Consider the following 27,304-nt stretch of genomic DNA (forward strand, 5'->3'; position numbering starts at 1 on the left):
AATGTATAAACCTTCACTTCATAAGCATTTTTTTTTACTTCAAGACTGCTAATATTAATTCCTGCTGGCGCCAGCAGCACTCCACAACCAACCCAGACCCAACACACAAAGTCAAATTCAAAGATTGGGGGGACTAATACAGAAAACCTCTAGAAATCTTTTAGTTTACCTTGAAGGAAGCACACACTCAAAACACACAGCAACTGAACTGAACCCTGGGAAAAAAATCTGCATTCACACCAAGACTGAATGATAAGCTGATCCACAGTCGCTTCCACCTCTCCATCATCAAAGCCTTATCAGCAACAAACCGTGTCTTTGCCGGACCTCCAAGAGCAATTTCAACCAGCTTCTCTCAACAGTATACAAAACACACATTTTCCTTCCTGCAGCTGTGATAAGTGAGGTGAAGGGAAAACAGAATTAAAAAACAATGTGAAGGAAACAAAAGCTCTAATCAGAGGCGTAAACTGGGTGATGTTGCCATGCCAACTTGACCTTGACCCTTTCCTATAACCAGAGAGCCTGTATAGTGCACTACAACATCCTGGGATACAAAAGGCCTGTGTATGTTGCATGTATATGAAGTTAGGGCCTGGTTGGTTTTTCCCAGCACTCGTTAATAAGAGTGAGTTTGAATGGAGACAGGCCCAGCTCTGTGAATGAGCCATTCTTGGAAACCATATTGTGCTGATGCAGTCACCGCTCACTGCTTTGACGAGAGAAAGATAGAGTGAGAGAGAGAGAACCACATGCCAGCATGCCTCCATCATTCCTGTAGTTATGGCAGTGGTGCCAGGCTCTAATTATGCCTTGCTGAGGTAGACAGCTGAAAGAATGGCACTTGTTGGAAAACACAGTGAGGCCCAGTCTTACAACACTAACGCAATGCGTGCCGAATGAAAAGCCTGTTAAAAACAACAACAGGGCAGAATTTTCCATCAGATTACTGAGCTAATTAATACTGCCAGGCTCAACCCTGCCAGGAAGGAAAAGCATCAAATACTCCAGGTCCTCTCAGCTGTCAAGCACAGAAAGACATCTTCATGCTAAATTCAGAACTTCTTACATGGAACATGCATATAAGTTTATGAGAAAGAAACTCAAAATTCCAATAATGCACTTTAGAGAGTAGCTGGAACTAATAGTAAACTTCTTGCACAACAGGAATGCCACTTTATCCACACAGCAAGATTTAAAATGGTTACAAAAGTAAATGTTAAATTTAATGATTCACAATGATACACAAATCATATCGATGGCTCGGTCACAATCATGACATTTTAGCTGACATTTAGTTGCCATATAAATAATCATGATTAACAATTTGCCTTTTTTGACAATTACACTGTCTCTGTATAATCTTAAAATGGCCAAATTGGCTGATTGGCTAGCTATGTTGGTTCCAGCCTGTCAATACTTGCTCCCAAATGGCAACAGACATAGCACAAGCTGAAATAAACAAACACTGCTACAATACCAAGTCAGAAGTGGCATCTTTAAATGAATACATTGTGCTGCTGGGTTACTACTCTAAAACGCCTGCATTTTATTCAATTTACTGCATTTGTGACTCAGTTTACAGACTAAATATACAAGTAACAAAATATGACTTTAACCCTGTAATCATTACCACACAGAGAGATGGATTTAGATATTTTTCCTCCAGAGAAAGTGTTTTCTTCTACCAGGAGAGGAACTTTAAAAACACTGAACTGCAGCTTAACTAGCAAAAGCCTCCAAAGCGCCTATAAAAAGCTGAAAAAAGTGCAGGTTTAGACCAAATTCCGCTAAGCCGGGAAAGTAGAGGCCATTTTCATTACATGCTGTTTTTCCTGCAAATCCCTCCTGTTTTTTAAAACCCTCAAGCCACCTTTCTAAATTCTTTCAGGCTCTGGAGAGAGCCTAGGGAGCCAAGAATAAGCAAGCAAGCAAGCGAGAGAGCAAGAGTAAGACAGAAAGAAAGATGGATTCATTTGTGCATACTATAGTCAAGCTATAGGGACTACTCGATCACATTAGCTGTTAAAAGGCAAAGGGTTCAAATCATGGTAAATCTTCAAGCTGGCACACAGGTTTCCTTTAAAACTATACAGAAATACTGTAGATCTGTTGAATAAGAGCTGCAATGGCCAGGCCTGTGATCAAGATATGATGGTTTGAAGCCGCGCTGAAGTGGGTTTTCATGCTACTGTCCATTCTGTCCATCTGGACAAAGTTTGACAGCGCTCTTTCAACAAAGGGTAGCTCATCCTAACATTATTCAACCACACTCAAGTAGATTCTATGTACCGAGGAGCGGTACTGAAGAGACACACCTCAAACAAAGCTCCTCAGGCTAATATATAAACTCACTACTGGCCCTCCGAGAAAAGATTCACCCATGAAAAACTGTAAGAGATTTTGTCACAATCTCCTCCTCTGTCTATCTGCATGTTCTCCACCTCCTCCCTAATCACACCATCTTCCTCCCTCAGGGACCTCAGCCTCTTTCTCACCTTCCAGGCTTGCTGTTCAAAGCCATTCCTCATTTGGTGTTAAAGTTAATAACCATCTCTCGCTCTTTTTCCCTGCTTGAGCTGAACTGCCGATGAAAGGGGCTGAAGAGGGATATTTTCAACTTTATTCCTTGACCTCCGACCTCAGCAGGCGCAGAGCGGAAAAGCAGCTGGTTGGTGCGCACTCCTACACTTAGGCAGGGCTCCTATGGGACAGAGCCTCTATTTTTCACCCTCTTCCTCCATCACTGCCTCTTTTCCCCCAACCCCCTACCACCAAAGTTATCCTTCACCACTACAAAACTCTAAACACGTTCAGCCTTGATGGTCTTCGAGTCCCCGGTTTTGTGGAGTCCTGCTTGTTTATTATATATATATATATATATATATATATATATATATATATATATATATATATATATATACACACATACACACACACACACACACACACACACACATATATATTAGTCCAGCTTTATACAGAAGCTTTTAAAAAGGTCCTTCAACACGACTGGCAATGATACACATGAAAACAACCAAAAACCAGCATTTTGTGAAAGTGTTATTTAATACGATACAAAACATTTGTTATTTATACATGTGGGATAAAGGTAGATCTGCATTTCTACCTTATATGTACACTTATACGCTTACCTTCAAAGGTGAAGTTCATGTTTCCCAAGACCACAGACACTCTATAGGGATCTGGATTACAGCTGTCTGACTGGCACTTCAGTACCAGAAATCTTTTAAAGAGGAACTGAGTGAGTATGAAGCCAAGACAAGTGAACCTTGACCACTGTTCACCTTGAACAGAAACAGCAGGCTCTCAGACATCCTTTTTAAAGACACCTAAAAATACCCCTCAACACCTCAATCAGAAACTGTGTGAGAGTAGTAAACATAAACATTGCATGTTTTGTGGATGTGGTTCTGTAGTGTTCTTGTGGTTAAAACAGACCTGGCTGGTTTGGCCTTTTAAAGGCAGTTACTGTGTAAGGGTCAAACAGCCACTCCTCCTCATCAGGCTGGACTTATCACAGCCCCACTCAGCTGCACCTCTCAAGACTTTATCCTTGACCATATCCTCTCTGAGTGTATAACCAATTCAGGCAGAGAGAAACATGTTCCTCAATGCTTCCTTAGATCTCTTCAAAGTCAAGAAGCATACTGCCCTCTAGTGGCGTTGATCGTCACTGCTCTGCTTCTCACCTGCTCCTCCACGGCCGCTCTTCAGGGACTGCAGCAAAGTCTTTATCCTCTCACTTGCTGGCTCACGTTTTTTCTTCCTGCGACCTTTCACCCCTGCAGACTCAGCAACTGAAGGCAAGAGGAGGGCAGCCAGACCCCATGGAGGGATTTGGTCAGCTGACTGGGCAGCACTTCTTTTAAGCACTTCCCCCTGCTGGAGCAACCAGGCGCTCTCTCGACAGAGTGCCACAAACCGTTCTATCTGTGTAGCGTTAACATTTTTGCTAACGTTTAGATTGGGCTCAAATGGGTTTTGGATGTGCAGAGCAGCTGCCTCAGGTTTGTTCTGCTCTATTCCCTGGGGAAAAGGACACAGGGAATGTTTTCAGACACATGTTCACTCAAGCAAAGCTACTACACATAGTAGCTCTTAGCTAAAACTGTCTGTAAGCCAAAAAAGTGCTACAAATCACATGCAATCAAATGTTAATGGATGAGAAACTTAAAAAAAACACAGGACACTTATGTACACATGAGGCTTGGATGAACGTATCTAAGATTAATTAGCACAATAAGTTCTAGAAGATTAAGATAATTGATTACATCATCCCTACCCAACCAATATATGTAATTCACTGCAGTTTTGACCTACTTCTTATTGTATTTTTAGTTTATAAACTTTTAATATTAGCTGTTTTCATGAAAATTTATATTAAAAATGACATTAATTAGTACAGTACTGGACAACCCAACACGATGTTACAGTAAACGTGCATTATTGAGCTCCTTCTGGTGTGAATTCTCATGGCGACTTGTGTGCTAACAGCGCCATCTAAACCACCAGGATATCTAAGCTGTAAAGAAAAAACGGCAAATTTTTAGATCATACTCTGGAAATAAAACACATTTATTTCTTGGCTCTCAACTCTGTATGAGAGTTTTCTTTTGTGTTATTGCTATGGTTATGCCTTTTTTATTTTTTTTATTGTCTTTTTTGTTGTTTAAACTGGTCTCTATGTTTTTATTGTGTTGTTTTATGGTTTTTGCTATTTTTGACTTTGGGCAACTTGCAGCAGAGACTTGCAGCAGAATTTATCGTAGGGAATTAAAGGCCCAATAACAACCCAATGTTTTAATAGTAAAAGTAAATAAAATGTAATATGTACATATTATTTAATATTATTTGTAACCTTTTTCTGATCAGCAGTAGACAGGGAACAGAGGAACTTTCTCTACTTTTTCTAGGGTAGGTCTAGTTGTCTTGGGATAAAACCCAGTCAATTTAGCCTGGTTGTTTAACTGCAGTGAGTCCCACTGAATCAAGTTCTAGTTCCAAAGCATGCTGGCATTTATTTTCAGTTCTATGTGCTCAAGCTAAATTTAACGTCAAGTAAAATAATCAGAAGGTTAAGAGCCATATGGTAGATAAAGCTAACATTACAACGTGTAACAGAGAAAACCAACAGGCACCTTATTAACAAACTCTCTCTCTCCCTCTAACAAAAAAAAAGTTTTGAGGTCCTCTGTATTAAAAGGCCCTGTAAATATGCATAAATATGCACATATCTGTACATATCTAACAGTCCAGAAGCTGACTGTTCATCCTCTCAGTGAGGAGATGTGATGGACAAAATGATAAAAACAGGATAAATGACTTCAGGATAGATGATGGCTTCCCCAGAAGAGGTACAGCCAGAGGCCAAGGCTGACATTTACAACAGCAGTCCCTCAATACATCAGCACTGCCATGGCAAAGTGAGTGCTGAACCTTGAAGTAAGTGTAGTGTGTGTGTGTGTGTGTGTGTGTGTGTGTAGAAAGGGACAGAGGGCTAAGTGGCTGTGGGCAGTGAAATGTGCCTGTATGCTAAATTTGAGAATATTTATAATATTTATAACCATTCGCATATCATACATGTGCTGTGTGCATGCATGCATGCAAGCACTTTCCGCATGTATTTGTAAATGGGTGGTTTCCCTCTACAGCGCTTTAGTTCAATGAATACATGCAGTAAAATCCCCACAGTTGACACTTATCTGATGGGCTTTTGACCACACACAGTGGAAGTGATTAATCCTTTTAGTAAGAAAAAAAGTTGTAGCTCTTCCTAATAAGTTGCGATTAGAATCTGTTAGAGACTGAAAGAAGCATGGGTTTTCACACGTTAAACAGATGACCACAAGACAACAAGTGAGTCTTTCTGAAAACATGTGCACTTCCCACAGTCAACAGGAATCTGAAATCATGATGCATTTTCCTTCCATACTGTGACGCATCACTGATTGGTGGGAAGGGAAAGCAAAATGGTATTGGTTACTATTGGAGTCAGTTCTTTCTTACCTGAATGAATACAAGGACACCAAGGATTTTACACCTTCCTTTTTTCTTTGACCATTTCATTTTTTTATTTACTGTTTTAGCCAGATGTGAACAAGTGATATGGAATATGGCCCACTGCACAGCAAGCAGAACACTGTGGGTCTGTGTACGTAACTCACCTTCCTGATGTTGATGGAGCTTCTGTTGAAGGCAAAACTGCCATAAAACTCAAAAAACTCTTGCAGCAGCTTCTCTGTGGAGAGAACAAAATACATTATGCTGATATAGACACTGGAATACTGTCTAAAACAGCCAAGTTACCAAACACAAAAAAGCATGCACTGCTTTGTTTCATTAATGTATCAAATTAATTACACTTTCCTATAATTTTAAAGTAGTAAAAGTGGTGAGGAAGTTCCAGTGATGAGTGTTAATGTAAAATGGTAAGCGTTAGTAATTTTTGTAAGGGGAACATCAGTTCATTCCGCCAAATCACAAATTTGAATTTGCATTGCTCTGGTTTGTCAGAACACTGGCATGGACAGAAAGCTATATTAATTGACTGTTCCGCTGTTTCAGAATCAAAGGCAGGGTATTTTTGAAGAAAATATTGCGGGGAAGTTGTAAGACAAAGGACAGAAACAAAATACTGAAAAAATTATATTTAGTTATAGATGTTTCTACATATTGTATTTTCTGATGAATATATGTTTTCTGCTGTTTTTTTTTCCTGAAGCTGAAGGGGAAGCTTATTATTAAAGATGTTGTGCTTCCATGGAAAGTTCTGTCAGACTTGCATATATTGTATGTGCAAAATTCAGAGACCACTCATTTTTTTCAATCAAAAAGTAATTTTTCAGGAGATGAAATATAAAATAACCCACTTGCATAAGGAAAGGTAAAATCAAAGGGAAATAAGTGGAAAAAACAGGAGTTCAAAAAATAATTCAAATATAGAGAGAAAATGGAACTCCAACAACTGTGCAAGACCTAGCAGACCACCAAAACTGTCACCATCAGATAAATAGGCCTTAAAGCTTTCATCTTTGAGAGATCAAAGCTCAGCTCTTGCTTCAGATCTTGGAAACTCCAAAAGTGTTTCTGACCATCCTTCCACTGTGAGAGCACAACACTATTGGTCTAAAGGGATGTGAGAAGCCATTATTGAGAAAAGGAAATAGGCGCAAAAGAAAATTTGCACTCGAATACAAAAAACTAAAACTGGATATATGATGCGGAGTAAGGCTCTATGGACTGATGAGTCTAATCCAGGATTACCTGGATCATTTGAAGCAGAAAATGCAACCAACTTCTAAGAATGAAAGCAAGTCTCCCATTGGAAGCTCTAATAAGAGCAAAGGGTTGACATATTAAACACTGAAAATATGATACTATATTTAGTCATTGAGGCTTCTACAGAATTTTCTGAGTTTGCTGTTTTTTCCTGAAGCTAAAACATGAATAACTTGTACTTTTTGACTGGAAATTAAATAAACAAAGGTGGCCTCTGACTTCTGCACAGTACTGTATATGGCTACGCTTTCTTTTGTTTTGAGAGTAAACTTCTAGACCTTACTTCTTTTCAAACCATAACTGTTCTGTTTCTTTCACTACCTTTTCACATAGGCAGGACCCTACAGGTGAATTGTTGCCCTTTTCAGGTTAAGTTATTGACTTACTCTAGGTTGGATGTCACTTTATAAAAAAAAGCTTTTGTTGCTGATTTTATTGAAAGTGTCAAATAACTGTTTCAGCCTTAGTTTATAAATTTGTTTGCTACAAAGCTAAAACACTGGATTTTCTCTCATGACAAGGCAATTATCATCACTGGGTGTGACATCTGATAAAAAATGTTACCTAGTGTGTCTGTGTTTCCCTGTAGTTTAATCTTGCTTAGGTCACTGACAATTGTGCAATCATTTCCCTCGATGACACACTTATCTGATGGGCCTAAGGAAGAAACACACACACACACACACACACACACACACACACACAGCAGTTTATGTATTATACGGCCTTGTGATGAGAGACACGTTCTACATCACAACTGGCTTCAACACCCTTGACTGAGGTTGACTCCAATAACTCTGTGTCTGTGTGAGCGAGAGAGAAAGAGTGAGCATGAGAGAGTGAGAGAGAGAGAGAGAGAGAGAGAGAGCGCGAGAAATGCCAGGACTCCTTTATTGTCCTAGAGCCATGCTGGATTGTACATGAAAGAGGATTGTCTGATGCAAGCTTTGATCTGTGAGCCAAGGTACCCACTACAGAGAAGAAAAAAAGCCCAACAGATATAAACGCCCCCCTACCACCACTGCAACTCAGGGGGAACAAGCAAGGGAGAAGGAGCAGCAGAGAGAGATAACCTCAGAGGAAAAACAAGTACAGTCTAAAGAGCAAAACTGAAAGAACATCAGAAACTGTATACAGAGGTGGAGGCCTGAAAGTCAGTGTGTACAGAAAGAGTGAATACCTGCCAGGTCTCTGAGCTGGTCCAGAGTGGGCAGCACTGCAGGTGTCCTCTGCTGGAGGAAGAACAGCACCAGCACTGTAAGGGAGAAGTTGGTGATCCAGGCTCCAGGAATGCCGCTGGTGATGCCGTGCACACGAGCCCAGCAGCGCACTGTAAACACCAGATACCGCACACGCGCATCCAACGATCCATACACAAACAGCAGCTCCGAGCTTTTGATCGCCACTCTGTGGACACACATGGAACCACAAATAAAATACGAAGTAGTGCTTCTTCTTTAAACGACAACAACAAAAAAATACATATTAGAACAAGGAATCAAACTTTCTCTGTTGAACTTGGATTCATTATATTAAACATTTAAATGGCAAGGACTTGTGTATAACTTGCATGTTGACTAACACTACAAAACTTATTGTGGCTGTTGGAACAAACCCTTGTATCAATAAAACAGCTTTCAGGAGAAGTAAAAACTTGAACTTTCACTGTAAGCTAATGTTGAAGAGATCTTATTCAAAATAATTTTGAAAAAATTGTTTGATCCATTCGTCATGACATTTTTATACAATGTAAAGGACAGTTGGTATTTTCAAATTATGTCAGAAATGAAAAATGGCAAGAACAGAGATAAAGTGTTTTGTTCTGAAAACAATCATTGGTTTCACAGAGCTTACCTAATAATTTATGGTTATTGAATAACAAGTAATCACTGAACAATAAACTTGTAGTCTAAGGGTTAAAACTGTACATCTATGTTGTCTGCAAACATTCAAACATGCCAACAAATGAGCAAAAATGCTGTTATTCGGTTTCAATTTCAGAAAGTGAGTCAGTGGTTCATTAGTAAGAGACACAGGTGAAAACTGATCAATGGTTTAAAATTCTACAAAGCATAAACCCTACAAATATACATACACTGGAAACTGAAAAAAACTCCTAGTCTAGTACACAGTATCATTTAAGAAAATAAAATGCCATGCACTATAAGATCACTGTCAACTAATTAGGAATGTGCATCAGACATTGAATGATGTTTTCCCTTTAATTCAGCACAAAACACATGCATTGAATCCAAATCCACTAAATGAGACTAAAGACTTTCACAAATCATCCACAAGAGGGCAGTAATAAGCCACTGATCAAAAGGGGTCACATTTTGAAGTGATTTTATACTTATACTTGCATTTCCTAGCCAACTGAACACCAACCAGTCAGTAATACAAACTGGACAAAAAGTGTTTAGTGCCAAAACACATGACAGCATATTTTCAGACAAAAACAAGCATCTCGGGGAAAATGCAGAGCAGTTAGAAGTTAAACCTCACTGGCATACATTACATATAGTAGTTAAAAAAAAATAAAATAAAATGTCAATAAAAAGATTATAATGTCAACTCATTACAACTAAAGCTAATGTCAGCAGGTCTGATCTAATTTAATTTCCATCTGTAAAAAGTACAAAACTTCCAAAGGAGACTGAAGCTCCACTGAAAACAAAGGGCTTTCCAATAACTTATTACTAATACACGTTTGCAGTCTGAATAATTTTCTCTGCCATGAAAAAAAAAACCCTTGAAGTTCTGAAGAATCTGGCATCAAAGTACAGTCTCTCTCTCATTTTAGGGTTTCCACTATAGCCAGTCTAGTTAGCCTGCAGCCATCTATAGTTTTGCTGAGAGTGATGGGAATCTCCCAGCAGTTTCTCAGTCCAGTGAAAGGCACTGTGTTTGTGTGTCAGCAGCTGTACAGGCACCACACTCTCACAGATAAAGACAACGCTTAACGTGGAAGTGAAATTTGCTACATAAAACTCATCTTTGACTGTTTTCTCTATTGTATTAGTGTGCTGTTCTTAAGAAGTTTTGTTCTCCCCCTTCTGCTGTCCATCTTTCAAAATCTTTCTTGAGAAGGAGAGTAAATTTTCACTCTGGCTGTTTCAGTCTCTCTACTTCATTTTGTGTGAGACTGCAGTTTCAGTGTTGCTCACACAATTGCATTCTCTTTACATGGTGTCCCACTTCTCTTTCTCCCTCGGTTTTATGTTACTGTTGGTAACTTTCCAGATACAAGCAATAAGCATTAGTAACATTACTTTCAGAAATCCTGAGAATCAGGGTACATTTCTGTGACGAATAATTATATGGAGATTTGCTTGCACATTTCATTTGCATATGTTGTTAATATAGACCACAACTTGAAGGAGAGATAGAATTCATGTAAAACACAAGTACAGGGAAAATAAATGACCCCCCAAAAAAAAAGAAATCAATATGAATGAATGAATGAATGATACTATTGCATTCATAAAACACTTCATGTATCGCTTTGCCCTCCGATCCTGACCTAGCGGGATAAATGTGGGGTCATGCTGTAGATAAAGCAGACCCCTATGTCAAATGAGAAGCGGCTGCATAATGTACCCTTGAATTACCAGACAGGAAAACTCACGAGCAATTAAAAATGTGACAAGCTCAGAAACCAATCCTCTGTGGTGGGATCCGGCGGTATCGTTTCCACGAGAAACTTTGTGATTTTCACAATTTGTGTGCATCCTATATAGGAGTAATTGCTGATGGACTATTTAGTTCACTGAGTTCAACAACTATGCAAATCAAAGTTATGTTAAAAAAACATCAAACATGCTGTTTTCTATGTATTTTGACTCTACTGCTCACCATACCAAGGTCAAAATGTCAGTGTGTACAAAATTTGGCAGAGATCTTTTTGAGACCCCACATCTACTATAAATGAAGGCCATTCTAAAAACTTTGCCCATCACATGTTCTACTGGCTCCATAATAGCACACAGCGCTTGAACCTCACAATGAAATTTGCAGACAGTCGCTAAAATGCTTTATCTCTATGTTGGTCATTAGCTGCTGCGGTGCTGTGTTTGGGGGGGAATCACTCTCTCACAGACACCATTCCTAAAACTAAAAACACATTACATCTACACGATTCACATGAACAGCATACTCATCATTTAAAATGGAGAATTTCACTGAAAGGCAGCGAGTTTGCATGCATGATTACAGTCAGTAAAGGGCAGAAATATACTTCACAATTTTCTACCATGGATCAGGGTTACTCTTATGGCAAACTCCTCATATTAATAATAAAATTATGAAATCTGAGAGTTACATGGTCACTTTACCTGTTGTTTGCTGTGAGGTCACACTGAAAGCCTGATGGCTGATGTGAGAATCTAACTAGTGGGCATCGTGCATTGAGGATTTTCTGGACACCCACACAGCCTGGACTGAATTGATCCACACACTCGGCGATAACAGACAGGATACTCTGAGTGACGTTCCGCTCGGAAGCTCCTCTCTTCACCTGGTACTCTAGAGAAAGCCCTGAGCCCTGACATAATCACACAGAAGATTTACAGTCATTACACAGAGGATATTCTATTACACAAAACACTGCACTGGAGTGAAAAGCCAAAACTGAAAAGCCAAACATCATCTAGTGTTCAACTGATCAGCTTAAAGGATCTAGAGCAGGGTTTCCAACCTTTTTAACAGCAAGCACTGATGCGATATATATTGATTTGCTATATTATCTGCTAAATGTGGCTCTGCTGCTGATTCTCTCCTAAACTTGATGCTCCTTGTAACAGATCTACAGCAGATCTTTCAGTCTGTACTTTCTTGCCAGCTGTTTTCTCTGCCACTTCAATGTGCTGTCAACATGCTTTTTAAATTAAATGATGCTTGCTTTTTTTTTCTTCATCAAATCCTGGCATCGTGTTTGAAGGCACAATAAAATGTTTGTTACTGTTGTCAGTTTATTCATTTTTGACTTCTTCACGTACACTAGCCCTCGGCTAAAAGCAGCCAATAGCAACTTACATGCATGCACAAGGTCATACAGAGATGTTCTATATGCCAATACGTTTAAACTTTTTTATAAAAGTTATTAAGGATTAGGCTTTAAAAAATGCTATTAAAATAATATTAATTTCATTTCGCCCAATGATTTGGAACCTCTGATCTAGAGCAGGGCAGGGGCTCCTCTTGAACCACGGTCGGAAACCACTGATCCAGAGCCACTGGACACCTCATAGAAACATATAAAGACTGACCTTTTTCTTATTCTGCCCACTGACCCCATCCAGATCCAAGAACATGTCCAGGTCACAGCCCAATTTTCCAAAGCTGTTCACAGTGGACCCAAAAGGCCTAATGATGCACTCTGGGAAATAAGCAGCAGCAATGTCTCTGAGCAGGGAGCACACTAAGAAGCGCAGACTGATGTTTTCCTCTGTGAGCTGATAGGCCTCTGTCAGGCACTGCATTTGCTGATCTATCTGGGAACACACAGAGTGATGGAAAATGTAAAAAAATGTAGACACAATCAAAAGACACACATTTCAACAGTAAAAAAAAATCTGCTTGCAGGTAAGTGTATAAAACAATTCTAATATGTCAGTCCTATGTAACTTAACAGGTTTCAAAAAATTAGTAAAAAACTACAGATGAGAAAAAAAAAAAACAATTAAGAAACTTTAGCATGATGAACAGAGTTGTAAATGATTCTAAAAGAAAAAAAGTGTACAGAATTTAATTATAATAAAATTTATATCCAGAATTAATATGCATCATATATAAAATCTAATCTGACCACACATAAGAAAAAAACAAATGAAAGTAAATACATACTGTTGTAAATACAAGAGTACATCATTTAAGAATTGTTGAGCTATTTAATAAAGCATCTAAAATGTATTTTGACTAAAACTTTGTAAGTATTTAAATTCACTGTACAAGTTATTATTGTACATAAGATAACAAAAAATTGCTTATATAACAAGTGATAATATTCCAAAGTTTTTCATGTTACTGCAAAAGAAACAGATAAAACTGTATATTTACTTGACACTTAAGACTTTTCAGTGGTATAATATAAACAAAATCTGTGAGCAGTGAAACCATAACTTGTTAAAATCATTAGAGAAACTAAAATTCTCTTAAATGTTTGTTCATAAATTCGAGCGATCTACTGCATTTAAAGGGACACAAAGTTTACAAAAATGAGTGCTGTTAACTTCTGGTCTTTGGTCACAGTTTTGACTTGAAGGTATAATATTCTCAAATTCACTTTCCAGGTTGTCAATGGTAACTTACACTCTCTTGTTTGGACAGCTGCTGGATAAGCTCATTAATGGAAATTGGCAACTGTTCTTGACAATTCAGCGTGGTTGGTCCAATTGACCCAGTCCATTTTAGTGAGAGCAGACGAGATTTGAAAGGCACAGAAGCTTCGTGCTGGACACTCGGTATGGTACAACTTCCCTGTAGTGCTGCGATGCTCTCTTTGCTGGAGAACTCAACCACAGCATACATGCCCTAAGGAACGATGGACACAGATTAGGACTCAAAGATATTACGTCTTCATCAAAGGGGGACATTTCATGCTGAAGCATGCATTTAATGCAATACTTAGCCTATACAAAACACATACTATATAATGAAGGCTTATGCTCAGAACTGCAAAACTAAAAATTCTATTTATCTACTAGGTGCCCTAGTGAAGCCCATCCAGTAGATCATATTAGGAAAACTATAGAGGGCTTAATGCAAAGGAATGCGTCAGCTGCTACCAATGCAGAAAGGCCTAAGTATGCCAATCATTTTAACTAAGCATGAAACAAGTTTGTTAATAACAGTTTTTAGTAAAAGATTCCAAAGCCAAACAGCTTAGCTTAGACAGCAAAACACATCTACTGCCTTATATTTACTCACATAGGTCTGGTAGAAGAAATAGTTTCTTATGTCCCCATGTTTAGATAAGTAATCTAAAAACTTTCTCTCGTTGATCTTGGGAGGGCAGCTGATCAGGACAGACCTCTCAGCTCGTTCACGTCTTTCATCTTGGATCGAGGAAAAGGACTCAACACTTGTTGGAGCTAAATATGATTAAAAAGTATGTAGAATAAGCATAAGTGAAACATAATGGGTGGATATTGGACATACAGTACATTGGATGAAGAAGTCAATATTTCAAGACTATAGAGGAGGTAGGAAGTCACTTGAGATACAGCCCATTTCTACAGAACAGCAGAAACTATTATGGACAGATTGCTGCTGTTTAAGAAGACCCTTTCAGTTTCCATAAGATTTCCCATAAATGTGGCATAAAAAGTCAAAGCTGTACAAACAGGGGCTCTACCACTGAAACACCATAATGAAATGGTCAAATCAGTAAGTTGTATTAATAAATTAAATATTCAGTAGTAGTATCAGCAGCAATATATAGTGCACATTCAGGGTCACAGACATTAAATTCCTCATTGTGTAGCGCTTAAAAGCCAGAGAACACCGACTACATAAACAAGAATAAATACAAACATTAGGGAAATGATTCGCCTTGTGCTGATAATCGAGGTTATCATACACCACAATAACTAATTGCCGATATTATGCAAAGTGAATCTTCAGGGCTGTAATTACATACTTTATATTGACTTGGTGCAGAAAAAAGATTACAAAAGATTACAAAGTAGCATACTATTGTGAAAAATGGCAACCTGAGCAACTGAGCTGTAAACAATACAAAATACACAGGATGTGCCAAGATGCCCAGTTGACAACTGGCAATGGTTTCCACGAAAGGCAGCAAATGGGAGACCATCAGAAGAGACCGACGGGCCTTTCAGTGACAGTTTTAGATTTCATTATACTGTTTAGAACATTCAGAAAATATGAAAAGGTGTGCAGTACACACAGCAAAACCAAAATGTTATTTAACAATCAAATAAAAACACAGATGTTCTCTGGCCCATAGATTTGTAGAGTTTTTTTTTTTATATGGCCCTTTTAGGGGTTGAGTTTGACACCCCTGCTCTAAAGCTTGACACCCTAACAATATAAGAAACCTCTCTGCTGCTACACAGAACTACATACAACACATTCCCTTTCCTAAAGAACTATCTTTTTAAGTGTGTCGGTGACATGACTGGCAGTCCCTTCTTTAGCAAACCAGCAAAGTAAAGAGACAACCAGATGAACAAAGTCCATGCTGAGTGTGAGAGTGAAATATTAAGACAGAGAGAGCTTCTCTCTGTATCTCACACGGCTCAGAGATCCGGCTGAGGGGCTGATATCATGAGGCTCGTGTGACCAGTAATGTCGCTTAGGCCGCTTTAACGTACCAGCGTGAAGCGTCTTGTTGACTGTCTGGGCTTTAGTTGCAAAGGTGGTCCTAGCGAGCCTCCGCTGTGCTTGTAAATCCGAGTTTGGACATAATTTAAGCAGCCTGTCCGCTCCCCTCATATGTAACCTACACACGCTAAAGCAGGCCGCCATTGCTACGCTCTAAAGGACGCATGCGCACTTCTCATTCTACAGGTGCTACGAAGGGACCAAAAATGTCGTTTGTCGTTTCAGAGTAGAAGTTGAGAAACACATTAAATTGGCGTTTTAATAGACATTAAAACACATTTATCCTTTTGACACATTTGCAGTCTTTTTAAAGTTACATGTATTTCATTAGGAACGAATATTTACAAAGTGGAATATTTATACACCGACTGGTTTTATTTCACATTTTTTCCCTAAACCTTTGAGTGCCAACCAGCGTAAATGCGGCTAAAATTGCTGACGTGCAGAAACCGAGTCACAAAACAGATCAACTTTATCCTTTGATTTTTTTTTTCCACAGAAGCAAACCAAGGAAGTGGCAAGATAGTTCGGCCTATAAGAAAACCGAGGAGGCTGAAAAGAAAAACGAAATCGCAGTTGACGCAGATGTGACTAAAGGCCAAGAGGCGGAGCGAAGCAGAAAACAGCACTGCAGTGTCTCACAGGACACATTCACAGCCCTGAAGCGTTTCAGACGGAGGTTACCTACTTCAACTGATCTACAAATCTATGAAGGTACGTAGAAAGTTATCTCCAACTTTATCATTTAAAGAAAGACTAATGAAGAGAAATCCAGTGACTGACTGGGCTCGCCATACAGCGTTGAAGCTGAAGTTAGCTTCTTATTCGAATAGTCCGTTCCACCTTAAATAGTGCAGCGGTTGCACCCCTGGCACGAGAGGGACCACAGTGTAACTGCAGCACCATTTAAGGTGGAATTTGAAGCCAACTTTATCCTCGTCAGACAGCAGGTGATGTAGGCTGTTCTGTGTGAATGGCTGCAGTTAGATCTCAGCATTTATCACTTATTAATTTATTCAAGTGCTACGTTTACTTCAGAATACTATACAAATATTATATAACCGTAAAACAGGATTACAGTAATTATAGTAAGTGAAATTAGTATAAGTTATTATACATGTATTATACACCACTATAGAAATCCTAGAAGTTCTTATGGTATTACTGTACTGTAGAAATGTTAATGTATTGGGATTCTTTAGCAGACAGCCCTTCAGCAGCATTTCTGTCAGCTTAAAAACTTGTTTTGTTCACTGTTGGCAGCCGTTACTGTAGACGATTTGAATATGAGGGGGCTGTTATTTGTGAGGCTTCCCTTCCTCTTGAAAAACTCCCTTCATTTGTAAAGCAAACAGCAAACTGGCTCAGCAGCTTCAACAGCAGCTGGCATGTTGTATCTGCCTTAATCCATCTGAGCTCGCTTTGAGTTAAACTTTTTCTTTAAAGTTTAAAAGTTTTTTGAAGCGTGCACTTGCAACAAATGTAAGTCTAACCAAAGCTCTCTGTTCCAGACTTCAGAGTAGATTCATAATCCAAAATGGATTTCAAGAATGACAATGTTGGGATAGAACTTCTTCTGGCTCACATGAATATTGGAGACATCATCCAAGCAGTGGAGCACCTCTACTCAGAGAGAGAAGACGAGGAATCAGGTGTGCTGTTCGAGGAGTGTCTATCACAGGACGAAATGGATGAAAATGAGGAGACTTTAGGTGGCTTGGTTTCACACGTGCAGAATAGGGGAAAGGTCCAGTATGGGACTGTGTCTGATTTGCTGGCGTTTGTGAACATGGTCTCCAATACATCAGCCTCAACACTGAAGGAGCTACAGGAAGAGATTGGAGTTCTCCTGAACAAGGTGAGATACTTTATATTAAAAATAAATAAACATGATATTTATCAAAATATCATGTTTATTTATTATTATTTAATAATTATTATTTATCTGTTTATATTAAATAATAATTAATAAACATGATATTTATCAAAATATCATGTTTATAATTAATAAACATGCTATTTATCAAAATATCATGTTTATTAATTATTATTTAATAATAATTATTATTAAAATAAAAAAAATACCTTCTTAATTAATCTGCAGTGATTTGTTGGCATTTTGCATTTGTGTGTGTGTATATATATATATATATATATATATATATATATATATATATATATATACACACATATATGTGTATGTATGTGCCAGACAGTGATTTGTAGTTATTTGTATTTGTAGATTTGTAGTTATACATATATGTATGTATATATATGTGTGTGCGCCATAAATACAGTGAAGGCTCTATTGTTAAGTATATAGTATTCTTAATCATAGAAGATGCTTCAAGAGCATGTATCATTTATTCAGTGCATGTGCTGTATGTTTTATGGTTGTTCATGAATACCTTACATTGGTTCTTTGTCTGTAATAATACATTGTGCCCATATGGCCACCCAGTTTCTTGGCACACAGTAGTGTGACTGCGGCTGTGCATGTCTCATTAACGTCATTTGATTTGTCTCATGGTCTCTATCTCATGTGCACTCCCCATTGTGCTTGTGCAGAGTGACATGGTCATTAAGGAAGGGCGCTATCGCATAGACGTGGACGTGCTTCTGTTTCCATGGAGACTGACGTACAAGGCGCCAGGCTCAGGCCACATTCCAAAAGGTTCTTTTGGTAAAGTTCACCTGGCACAGGACACCGAAACACGCAAGCGGATGGCATGCAAGCGGGTAAGTCCAAGAATGCAGGAATGTCAGCCAAAGTTCTTCAACTTCCCACTCATTCGGTTTGTGAATTCCAGTCAAGGACACAACTCCCATTCCCATCAGTGTATTACAGTACATCCTGTTAGGCTACAGGCAGTTTTAAACTGTTGTTACATATTAACAAGAGCAGTACAAAGACTCAGAATGGGTGCATGCACATTTTGCCTACTGGTGCTATTTATAGAAGCCTACAGAAAGTTTTCACATAGTTATTATAAGAGGCTAATGAACAAAGGCACTGCTCTCTATAATATTAAGAACAATAGTCTTTATCAATTTTATTCTTAATGCACTTTTCATTAAAATGTGCTCCGGATGCATGTGTAATCAAATGCATCTAATGTGTTCCTAGATTCTAACTTGGTAAAGAAGTCTAAGTGACATGTTTGGTCACAAACTTGTACAGCTTCATCATGTGTCTGCTCATGTACTAATCACAAGGGCCATAACTTGAGGAACAGAAAAAGAAAAACTGATCTGCTGTAACTCTAGCTGTTGCTGCAATGAGAGAATATTCTCAAAAGAGGAACAGCATGTGCTAGGAAAGAACCTGATTTCCCTAAAATGCTCTTTGGAGGTCTAGTGTTAAGCCCTTTTACAGCAGCCAAGAAAGGAAATGTGACAGGAACTCCCCATGTTCTATCACACAAAGTGCAGAGGGCATCCAGGGACAATGCTATGCTACGCTGTTAATGCACAGAGACAAGCCAGATTATAAAGCGTTCTCTGTGTAACAAGTTTACTGAGACCATTAAAAACAGCATGTTTCATGAATAGAATAGTGCTTTAAAGGCATAGACATAACCAATGAAATGCAGCTCACTCAAAGGCTCAAAGGTTATACCACACTCTTAGGGCTTCAGATGAAATGTCATATAGGCATTTACTGTCAAATAGGTAATACTGGAACTGCTGGTACAACTTCACATGTACTTTGGGAGTGTCCCACTATCAGTTGTCTCTTGTAAAAATGATGCAGACCTGCTGACTAATGCTATCTGCGTTTCTCACAGTTTCCCCTGCAATTTTCCTCCCTTGTGTGCTTTATGGTCTGGTTTCCTAGACATGTATTAGGCCTGGTCTCAGCCTAAATTGCAGTGCCAATTGTGAATCTCTAGTAGAGATTCTTTTTAGCATAATATTAGGCTTAATCTGGGTTTGGGAAACTGGCGTTATGACTTTTTACAATGTGCAGCAGTAAGGATAAAAGTGTTGTATGCATGGCATACTTGTCAAGTCTGATCTTAAGAGCGAACCAGCTTAGTTTACATGTCTGCAGAAAGTATGTCCTGTAGGTCCTGTGGAGCAGGAAATAGTTCAGGAAAGAATCAAATTTACATAACTTTCCCCAAATTTACATAACTTTTTACTCCAAATATAGGCGATCAGTCAAGAAGATTGGTATTTTTTGCATGTAATACTAAAAAAAGACAAAAGCCTGTAACATGGTTTAAAACAGAAGAAGCAGGTATCTTGACGCCTGAATTTTACACATATGTTTGTTGATTTCTATAAATAACAGTATGTCATGGTTTCATAAACCTCATAAGCAAGTCTAATTTAGATTGCTGAACCACTCTACATGGTTTGAGGAAAGTGTGTGATGGTGTAGGCATGCAGTTTGCACAGTGCTAATTGTTGTACATAAGTTTCCATTACTTGCCTTGGCTCATCTCCTACATTTAGAGTCAAGGCAAAATCAGATTTTTCCTTCAAGATCTTTACTTGAACATCTCCCAACCTCATCAACTTTCTGCAGATCCCTCTGGAGCACTTCAAACCTGCTGATGTAGAGATCCAGGCACGGTTTCGTCATGAAAACATCGCAGAGCTGTACGGGGCTTTGCTGTGGGAGCAGAGCGTGCACCTCTTCATGGAGGCAGGAGAAGGAGGCTCAGTTTTGGAGAAGCTGGAGAGCTGCGGCCCCATGAGAGAGTTTGAGATCATCTGGGTGTCCCAGCAGGTTCTGCGTGGACTGGAATATCTGCACTCACATAACATCATACACCATGACATCAAACGTGAGTCCAAGAGTTCTTCTGAAAACGTATTAGATCACTGCATTACATGTTTATTATGGGCATTTTTGGTGGTAGGTTTATGACCAGTATTAGATCTAAGGAATTGTATTTAGGCTTTGCACTGCACAAAATCTCTACGCATGCAGTTGATATACAGGTGGTGGCAGTTGTAGCTGTGGATTTCTGTTGGCCCAAATCTGACCAACATACCGTTTTATTAATTCAGCACTTGTGGGTAAAATGTTCTTATATGCGCCGAGGACTGTTTGTACTTGAGAAAACGCAGATGGCTTCAAGCCAGGATACAAACACGCAGCATTGTTGGTCTTCAGGTAAATCAGATTACACCTCTGTCTGGTAAAGGGCAGTCAACCGTTTCAGAGGAACTGAAATCTAGGCCATTTGGAGGAAGTGCTGCCATTTGTTTTTTTTTGGTCACAGGCTGGTTGAAGTGTTTTGACTTTTGAAAGGTCCGGAAACACAGCTGAATTCAAGTCACAGTGAAGTTGAGGGCAGCTGTGCTCAACAGTATTTCTTTCCCACTTAGCCAGCCTGAGGGCCAATCAGAACTAAAACTCATGACCTTTTAGATATCTGGAAATTCCAGCCAGAGACATGAAAACAGAGAGAGACCACTGATCTATCACAGCATTCAACCCTGTAGTGTAAACTGTTGGTCTTTTGGTTGATGATTTTGACTTATAAATATATGAATAAACATGTTATTAAGGGTCAGTGACAGAATAGGGGAGAGGAAATTATGGCTTTGTGGCCATCTGTCCATCCACCAGCTTCTGACTCATGTCCTTATTTTAGCTTGAAAACAAGAGACCTTTGCAGAAACATAGCAATGCAACAAGCTGCACACCTGCATTGACAATTTCTGACAGAGCATCTAAAAATGTTTTATGATGAGGATCATATTTTATGTGTTGCTTGATGACAGCAAAACTCATCTTCCTTATCCCTCTCTCTCTCTCTCTCTGTAGCCAGTAACATCGTGCTGATGTCTGCTAAAGCTGTGCTGGTGGACTTTGGTTTAACAGTACAGATGACGGAGGATGTGTACGTTCCTAGAGACCTCAGAGGAACTGAGGTGAGTGTGTGTTGCTAAACTCACATAAAATAAAAACATTACCAAGTTTTCACATGGCAATAAGAAGGGCATATAAAATATGTTATTTTAAGGCAACAGCAGCACTGGAGACCAGAATCTTTGGTGCTCTTTTTGTATGTAGTTTGGTTGGTTTTCTCAATGTGAGGTCACTGAAGTAAGATACAAGAGGCTGAACCTTTATTCAACCTTTTATGATATCTGAGTCGCTATATCTTTTACAAATTCATGTCTGGGGAAAATGTCTTCGGATGCAGTAGAAAATCATCCCTTTTAGAGTTCACAGAGATGGGTTAATGACTGGCCTGAGGCCAGAAGATCTCATAAAGCAAGTCTGTGCCTGAATCCGAATCCTTGTGCGTTGACTCACTGCTTACAGATCATTGTGCTATAACATATGCGCAAGACATCAACAATGTAATGTAATAAATTGTGTTGTAATAATTGGATGCATTTGATTTGGCAGCAGAAAGACAACTGATGAAATGAAGCTTAGAGTTGCAAGCAATATAAAGCAGTAGGTCCATAATGCATAGAAACCCCTCTACTTTGTGTGCCTTCTTTACTTTAGATTGAACCTCTCACTGGGAAAATCCCTGAAGTACACACACACACACACACAGTTTCTAGTTTAGCCCTGGCTGGAAAGTCCAGCAAGCAGATGTTTTTTCAAATTCTGTTGACAGCCCCTTTAAAAGTCCCCATGATAAAGTATGGCTCTTGTTTACAGTACAGTCTGTTCCACAGTGCTAAATGTTAAAGTGCTTCATTTATTTTCCTCATGACTGTGATATTTTAATGATTTTGGGCTGACAGTGAGTTTACAATACTGGAGGAGACTCACTGCTGCCCCACAGATCATGTTTTCCATCTGGGAAATATTAAATTGCACTGAGTTATGCAATACTCTATTCAGGACAAGGAAATAATCAGCAAACAAAATGTTCCCATAAAACTCCAAAACATTTTCTTATGCAAGTAGATTCTAAGCAGTTGATGAGCTGATTTGTTATATTATTGTACAAGGTACAGTTTAAACAAATAATACAGGTGCTGAAAAAGATCTCTGGAGTGATACAACAGAATAGGGGTGGGGAACTCCAGTCTTGGAAGTATTTAGTGATTTTCCTGCTCAGTCACTCCTGATAAAGCTCATCAGTTAATTTCCAGGTTTAGTTGGTGTGCTAGAACTGGAAATCACCAAACCGTGTGGGACTTTGGACCTTGGTTCCCCACCTGTTCCAAAGAAAGAAGCACCAATAGACAATGGATGGGTCTTTAAAGAAACATTTTTGTACAAGACAGCTATGAGTGTGAAGAAGTTTTATGTTTACATCATGTACAGGGTTTATATCAGGTTCATTTTGCTAATCAGGTTTAGGTGTCTTCATGCGTATTTAAAAATAATCACCATGGGGTTTTCTGTCTTTGTCCAGATGTACATGAGTCCAGAGCTGGTCTTGTGTAGAGGCCACAACACAAAGACAGACATCTACAGCCTGGGCACCTCCATTATTCACATGCAGACTGGGAGCCCCCCCTGGGTCAGGAGATACCCCCGCTCAGCATACCCTTCTTACCTCTACATTGTGAGTATACTTCAGGATTTATATCAGGAGCTTTAATTCTTAATGTGTAGATGTGTTTCCTTCAAAGAATAAACAAACACTTTCTTTAATATAGCACCTTGATAAATAAATTAACCCAATAAATGTCTACATAAATATAATTGTTAATAGTCTTGGCTGCACGTCTGGCTGTGTACGTGTTTCAGGCTGTGACTATGTGGAGGAAGTTCCGTATTGTGGTCAGACGTTGCTTTAAACACCTCCTACATTTTAGAACCACATAACACAAACCGCGAGTGCTACGTTGGTGGAGGTTATCACTTCACCATGTTCTCCTAGAGCTTCAAATACCATCCAGTGTCTTCAGTGTTTTCATGTTCCCCTTTGAGATAAGACAGTATCAGAGGGTCATTGTGTTTATGCAGCGTGATAGCTAGTTCTCTTTTCCATGATCTAGACTGGCCCCTTTCCATTTACAGCTTCCGGACTTATTGTGAAACGCTTCCTCAAAAAGCTTAGTTTTTTCTGTTCTCCTTTATGTTGTCTGTTACTATACATGAAGCTAGGCACGTGGTGCCATGTTTCATTAATCAGAATAAATCCTCTGTAAAAAAGAAGATGAGGAAACAGATATTTCTTGCCTTTAGAACAGATCAACATATAGGGGGCTCAGCCTGTTGGCCCAAACTTTCATTTCTTTGTTTGTACATATTCCTCTTTTGTGTGCAGACATCAGTAATGTGTACTTTAATTGCTTTATATTCCACTATGAAACTACAATACTGCTTGTTTAAAGCTTATTACTGTCATTTTGCTGTATCATTCAAATTTTATATCATAATTACAGAGTTACATAATTACGTCTACAGTTGAGTTAGGTTCAAGTCTGCATGTCTATTTTTCCATTTGATTTTTCCACAAAACAAGACTGTGTACACCAAAAGTAACTTTGCATCTAAATCAAATCATAATAAAATAGCTTCTCTTCTATTTATAAACACAAATGTGCTATTGATTGAAAGTTAAAGTCTGCCCTTTTAACAGAATTTCTTTGCATGTTTCAAGTGAGAAATAATTAATGTAAAAATAAAACAGTGAAAAATTGAATATCATGCTTATCGCTAGCAATAACCAGGACCTCTGAGGGCTTATAATGTTAACAATTTTGTCCTCTCTATCCCCTTTTCCAGATCCATAAGCAGGCTCCTCCTCTGGAGGATATATCAGAGGACTGTAGCCCTGCCATGCGAGGCCTCCTGGAGCGGGCACTGGAGAGAGTCCCATCGCAGAGGAGCTCCGCCACAGAGCTCCTGAACGAAGAGGCCCTCCACCCGTCTCGAGAAGACCAGCCACGCTGCTGGAGCCTGGACTCCGCACTTGGAGAGGGCACACATCCGCTCCTGCGCCAGCAGAGTCAAATGACAGACAGTACACAAGGTAACGCATACACACCCTCACTGACACATCCTGTCAGTCTACGCATTTGCATGCCTTAACCTTCTCACTTCTTATTTTAGATTCCTCTTCGCTGTACACTGAAGATTCAGGCCCCTGTAGAAGAAAAGGCTCCCTCTACATAGACCTTGGAGCTCTAACTGGCTACTACAACTTTGTGAGGGGGCCACCAACTACAGAATATGGCTAAAAGATTTTTTTTAAGGAAACTTGTTTTCTTGAGAATATACATGTTTCTTGGACTTGAGGTGCCAAAGGCCTGAAGGTGTGCACATATGGATCCTGTTTATAGTAGTAAACTATGAACAATGCCAGCATGGTCACTGGCAACTCAATCTTAGAGGAAGTGCCATTGACAGCTTAGCAAGCCTAAATTTACATTGCAGCAGGCTGGAGACGTTATGCCAAAAGTAGGTGCTCACATTACCCATTCCTGCCAGTCTGGCTTAGCAACCACAAGAGATAACTTAGCAGTGTCAGGCAGAGACTAGTAATGAGTAGTAGTATTAACTGTGGATTGTACTGGCTGCAAGTCAGGTTATCATAAGTGTGACAGTTTGAGGACTGTAGATAATCTCACCTGAAAAAGTGCTTAAAATGAAGTATTGCCTTCTATAACTGTTTCACTGTGCGATGTTACTGTTAAGAGAATGAAAGGACGCATTGGACTGATATGATGCTCAGCCACATCCTGCATTCTGTGGCTCCCCTTTGCATCATCACTTCAATATCAGCTCACATTATGGGGAAAACGCATTATGTGTCACTTTCCGTCTCTCCATAAATGTACTGCACAACTCTGTAGTGGTGATATATTCAGAGGTTACTAATGTTCTTTGTAACTATGAGGGTGGACCTCCTGGAGAAGAAATTTAAGAACATGTATTTTTAGTTCTTCACAATGTTATTGTACCATAACAATATTAGACAAGCTTAAAATACAAAAAAAAGTGTTGAAAAGCACATTAATGAACTGTATATGACTTACATATCTTAAATTCGGGTTTGTAAGGTAATGAGGTGTCAATGTTGTCTTTGTGGTGGGATTTGCAGGATCAAATCCTGTTTGAGAGCCTGTGTGCTCAAGCATTTAATTTCCACTGTCATACAGAATTTAATCATTATGATATATGGTAATAAAGTCTATTAGCATTATCTGTTGGACGATATAACTTGATTGATGAAACAATGACAGTTGCTGGATTGTTAAATGGTTGTGTCTAGGTTGCATATTTTGGATTTTGAGTACTACTGTCATTTTCAGAAGTTTCTAGAAAATGCTAAATGTCATTCCTATGGAATGTGGTTTTGTTTAGTAGTTGCAGTGCAAAAGATCACCTTGTATCATTTACAGTTGTAGCATGATTCATGTACAAGATAATGGCTCTGTCATCTGAGGAAAACAAAGGTACAAAGCCTCATTTAATCATATTCTTAAATGTTACATAAGGTGTACTGGCTATGAAATGAAAGATGTTTATAAATGGTTACTTTCATTTTTCATTATTTGATGTGGAGTTATGTAGTAATTTCATACTGTAAGATCTGTGCTTAATGAGATTCAGTAAATAAATCGTTTTAATAAATTGTGTGGCCATGTGGTTTATTTTTTTATTATACTATATTATATATTATATTATAATATATCATATTAGCACCAAATCTCTGTCTCTTTTATTAGCATCTCTAACTGAACCTAAAAAATCAAGTTTCAACCACTTTCAAATGACAACAGTAATGATTTGATTGCAACATATTGCATTAGGCTGGCTTTACATGGTGTAACTTGTGAGTTGCCCATAACATAAATTCCATAAATGCAACTGGACAGTTCTAAAAAGCAATGCAAAAACAAAGTTACATGCAATACATTAAATTACTCTGCCAGATTTGCAGCTCATATTTTTGACACATTGTATCGTTCTTACTACAAAACATATTTGCAGCATCATCTTTGTATATTTTTTACAACTGTCATTGCAGTTTGTTTTTTCTATATTTGTTATTTATCTATAGTTATACTCTATATATTGAAGTTTTTCATCTGTTGTGTTTATTTTAAGTCTTCGGTAATTAATGTTTAAGTAATCATTATGGCTATATAGCCTACTTGACATCTTACCCATCCTGTACTAGTAGCACATTCATTAAGGAGCGCATCTCAGTCACTTCTTCTGTAATTATTTTCATCCTTTGGATCCCAAATGAATCTGACCTCTGTGTAAAATGATGGGACATCAAGAGAAGAGAACTCTATCTATGTTGATTAGGTTCTTTTTTATCCAATGCCAAGTAACACCAAGGCTAATATCTCGATCTATACCTATACTTCTAAAGAAGTACATTCTTTACGATTTCTATGGTATAAAAAAAGAATTCTATGTGTATTAGTAATAACTTCAAATGGTCCGCCATTACATGTTCACTGAAATTTATGTGGCTGTCTGTGCCAGTTAGAGAGAAGCAGAGGGTGAGGGTAGAAAGAAAAGTAGTTTTCTTCTTATGGAAGTTAACCATGGCATAGCCTACTTCATAATGTAGCTCACAGAGCAGCGCTGATGAAGGGACCCAGTCCACATTCGCTTGTTTGCTAAGCAAATTTGTCTTTCACAGCAAAATACACTAATTATTAAATGCAGTGTAATCAGACTCTCATAACTGATCGGAAATTACAATGGAGCTTTATTGAAGATGGCTGACTGTCTCACTTTCCATAGCTGGGG

The 27,304-nt window shown here is 38.7% G+C and overlaps 2 protein-coding genes across 2 annotated transcripts; one reads left to right on the top strand and one right to left on the bottom strand.

The window, feature by feature from the left end:
* Positions 1 to 3,052: 3,052 nt before the first annotated feature.
* On the bottom strand, positions 3,053 to 15,806 carry LOC118809320 (mitochondrial poly(A) polymerase). The gene is made up of 9 exons (XM_036572508.1): positions 15,639 to 15,806; positions 14,230 to 14,393; positions 13,612 to 13,833; positions 12,570 to 12,794; positions 11,637 to 11,845; positions 8,483 to 8,709; positions 7,867 to 7,959; positions 6,189 to 6,262; positions 3,053 to 4,050 (listed from the first exon to the last, which is right to left on the bottom strand). Exons 1-9 carry the CDS (start codon positions 15,790 to 15,792, stop codon positions 3,679 to 3,681), a joined length of 1,740 nt encoding a protein of 579 aa, XP_036428401.1. The 5' UTR covers positions 15,793 to 15,806; the 3' UTR covers positions 3,053 to 3,678.
* Positions 15,807 to 16,245: 439 nt separating this feature from the next.
* map3k8 (mitogen-activated protein kinase kinase kinase 8) lies at positions 16,246 to 26,164 on the top strand. Its single transcript, XM_036572509.1, has 8 exons — positions 16,246 to 16,362; positions 17,160 to 17,506; positions 18,217 to 18,387; positions 20,183 to 20,444; positions 21,434 to 21,540; positions 22,995 to 23,147; positions 24,317 to 24,563; positions 24,644 to 26,164. Exons 2-8 carry the CDS (start codon positions 17,186 to 17,188, stop codon positions 24,769 to 24,771), a joined length of 1,389 nt encoding a protein of 462 aa, XP_036428402.1. The 5' UTR covers positions 16,246 to 16,362; positions 17,160 to 17,185; the 3' UTR covers positions 24,772 to 26,164.
* Positions 26,165 to 27,304: the final 1,140 nt, after the last annotated feature.

The sequence above is a fragment of the Colossoma macropomum genome, unplaced genomic scaffold (assembly GCF_904425465.1).
Source record: "Colossoma macropomum unplaced genomic scaffold, Colossoma_macropomum, whole genome shotgun sequence".
Classification (NCBI taxonomy): Eukaryota; Metazoa; Chordata; class Actinopteri; order Characiformes; family Serrasalmidae; genus Colossoma; species Colossoma macropomum.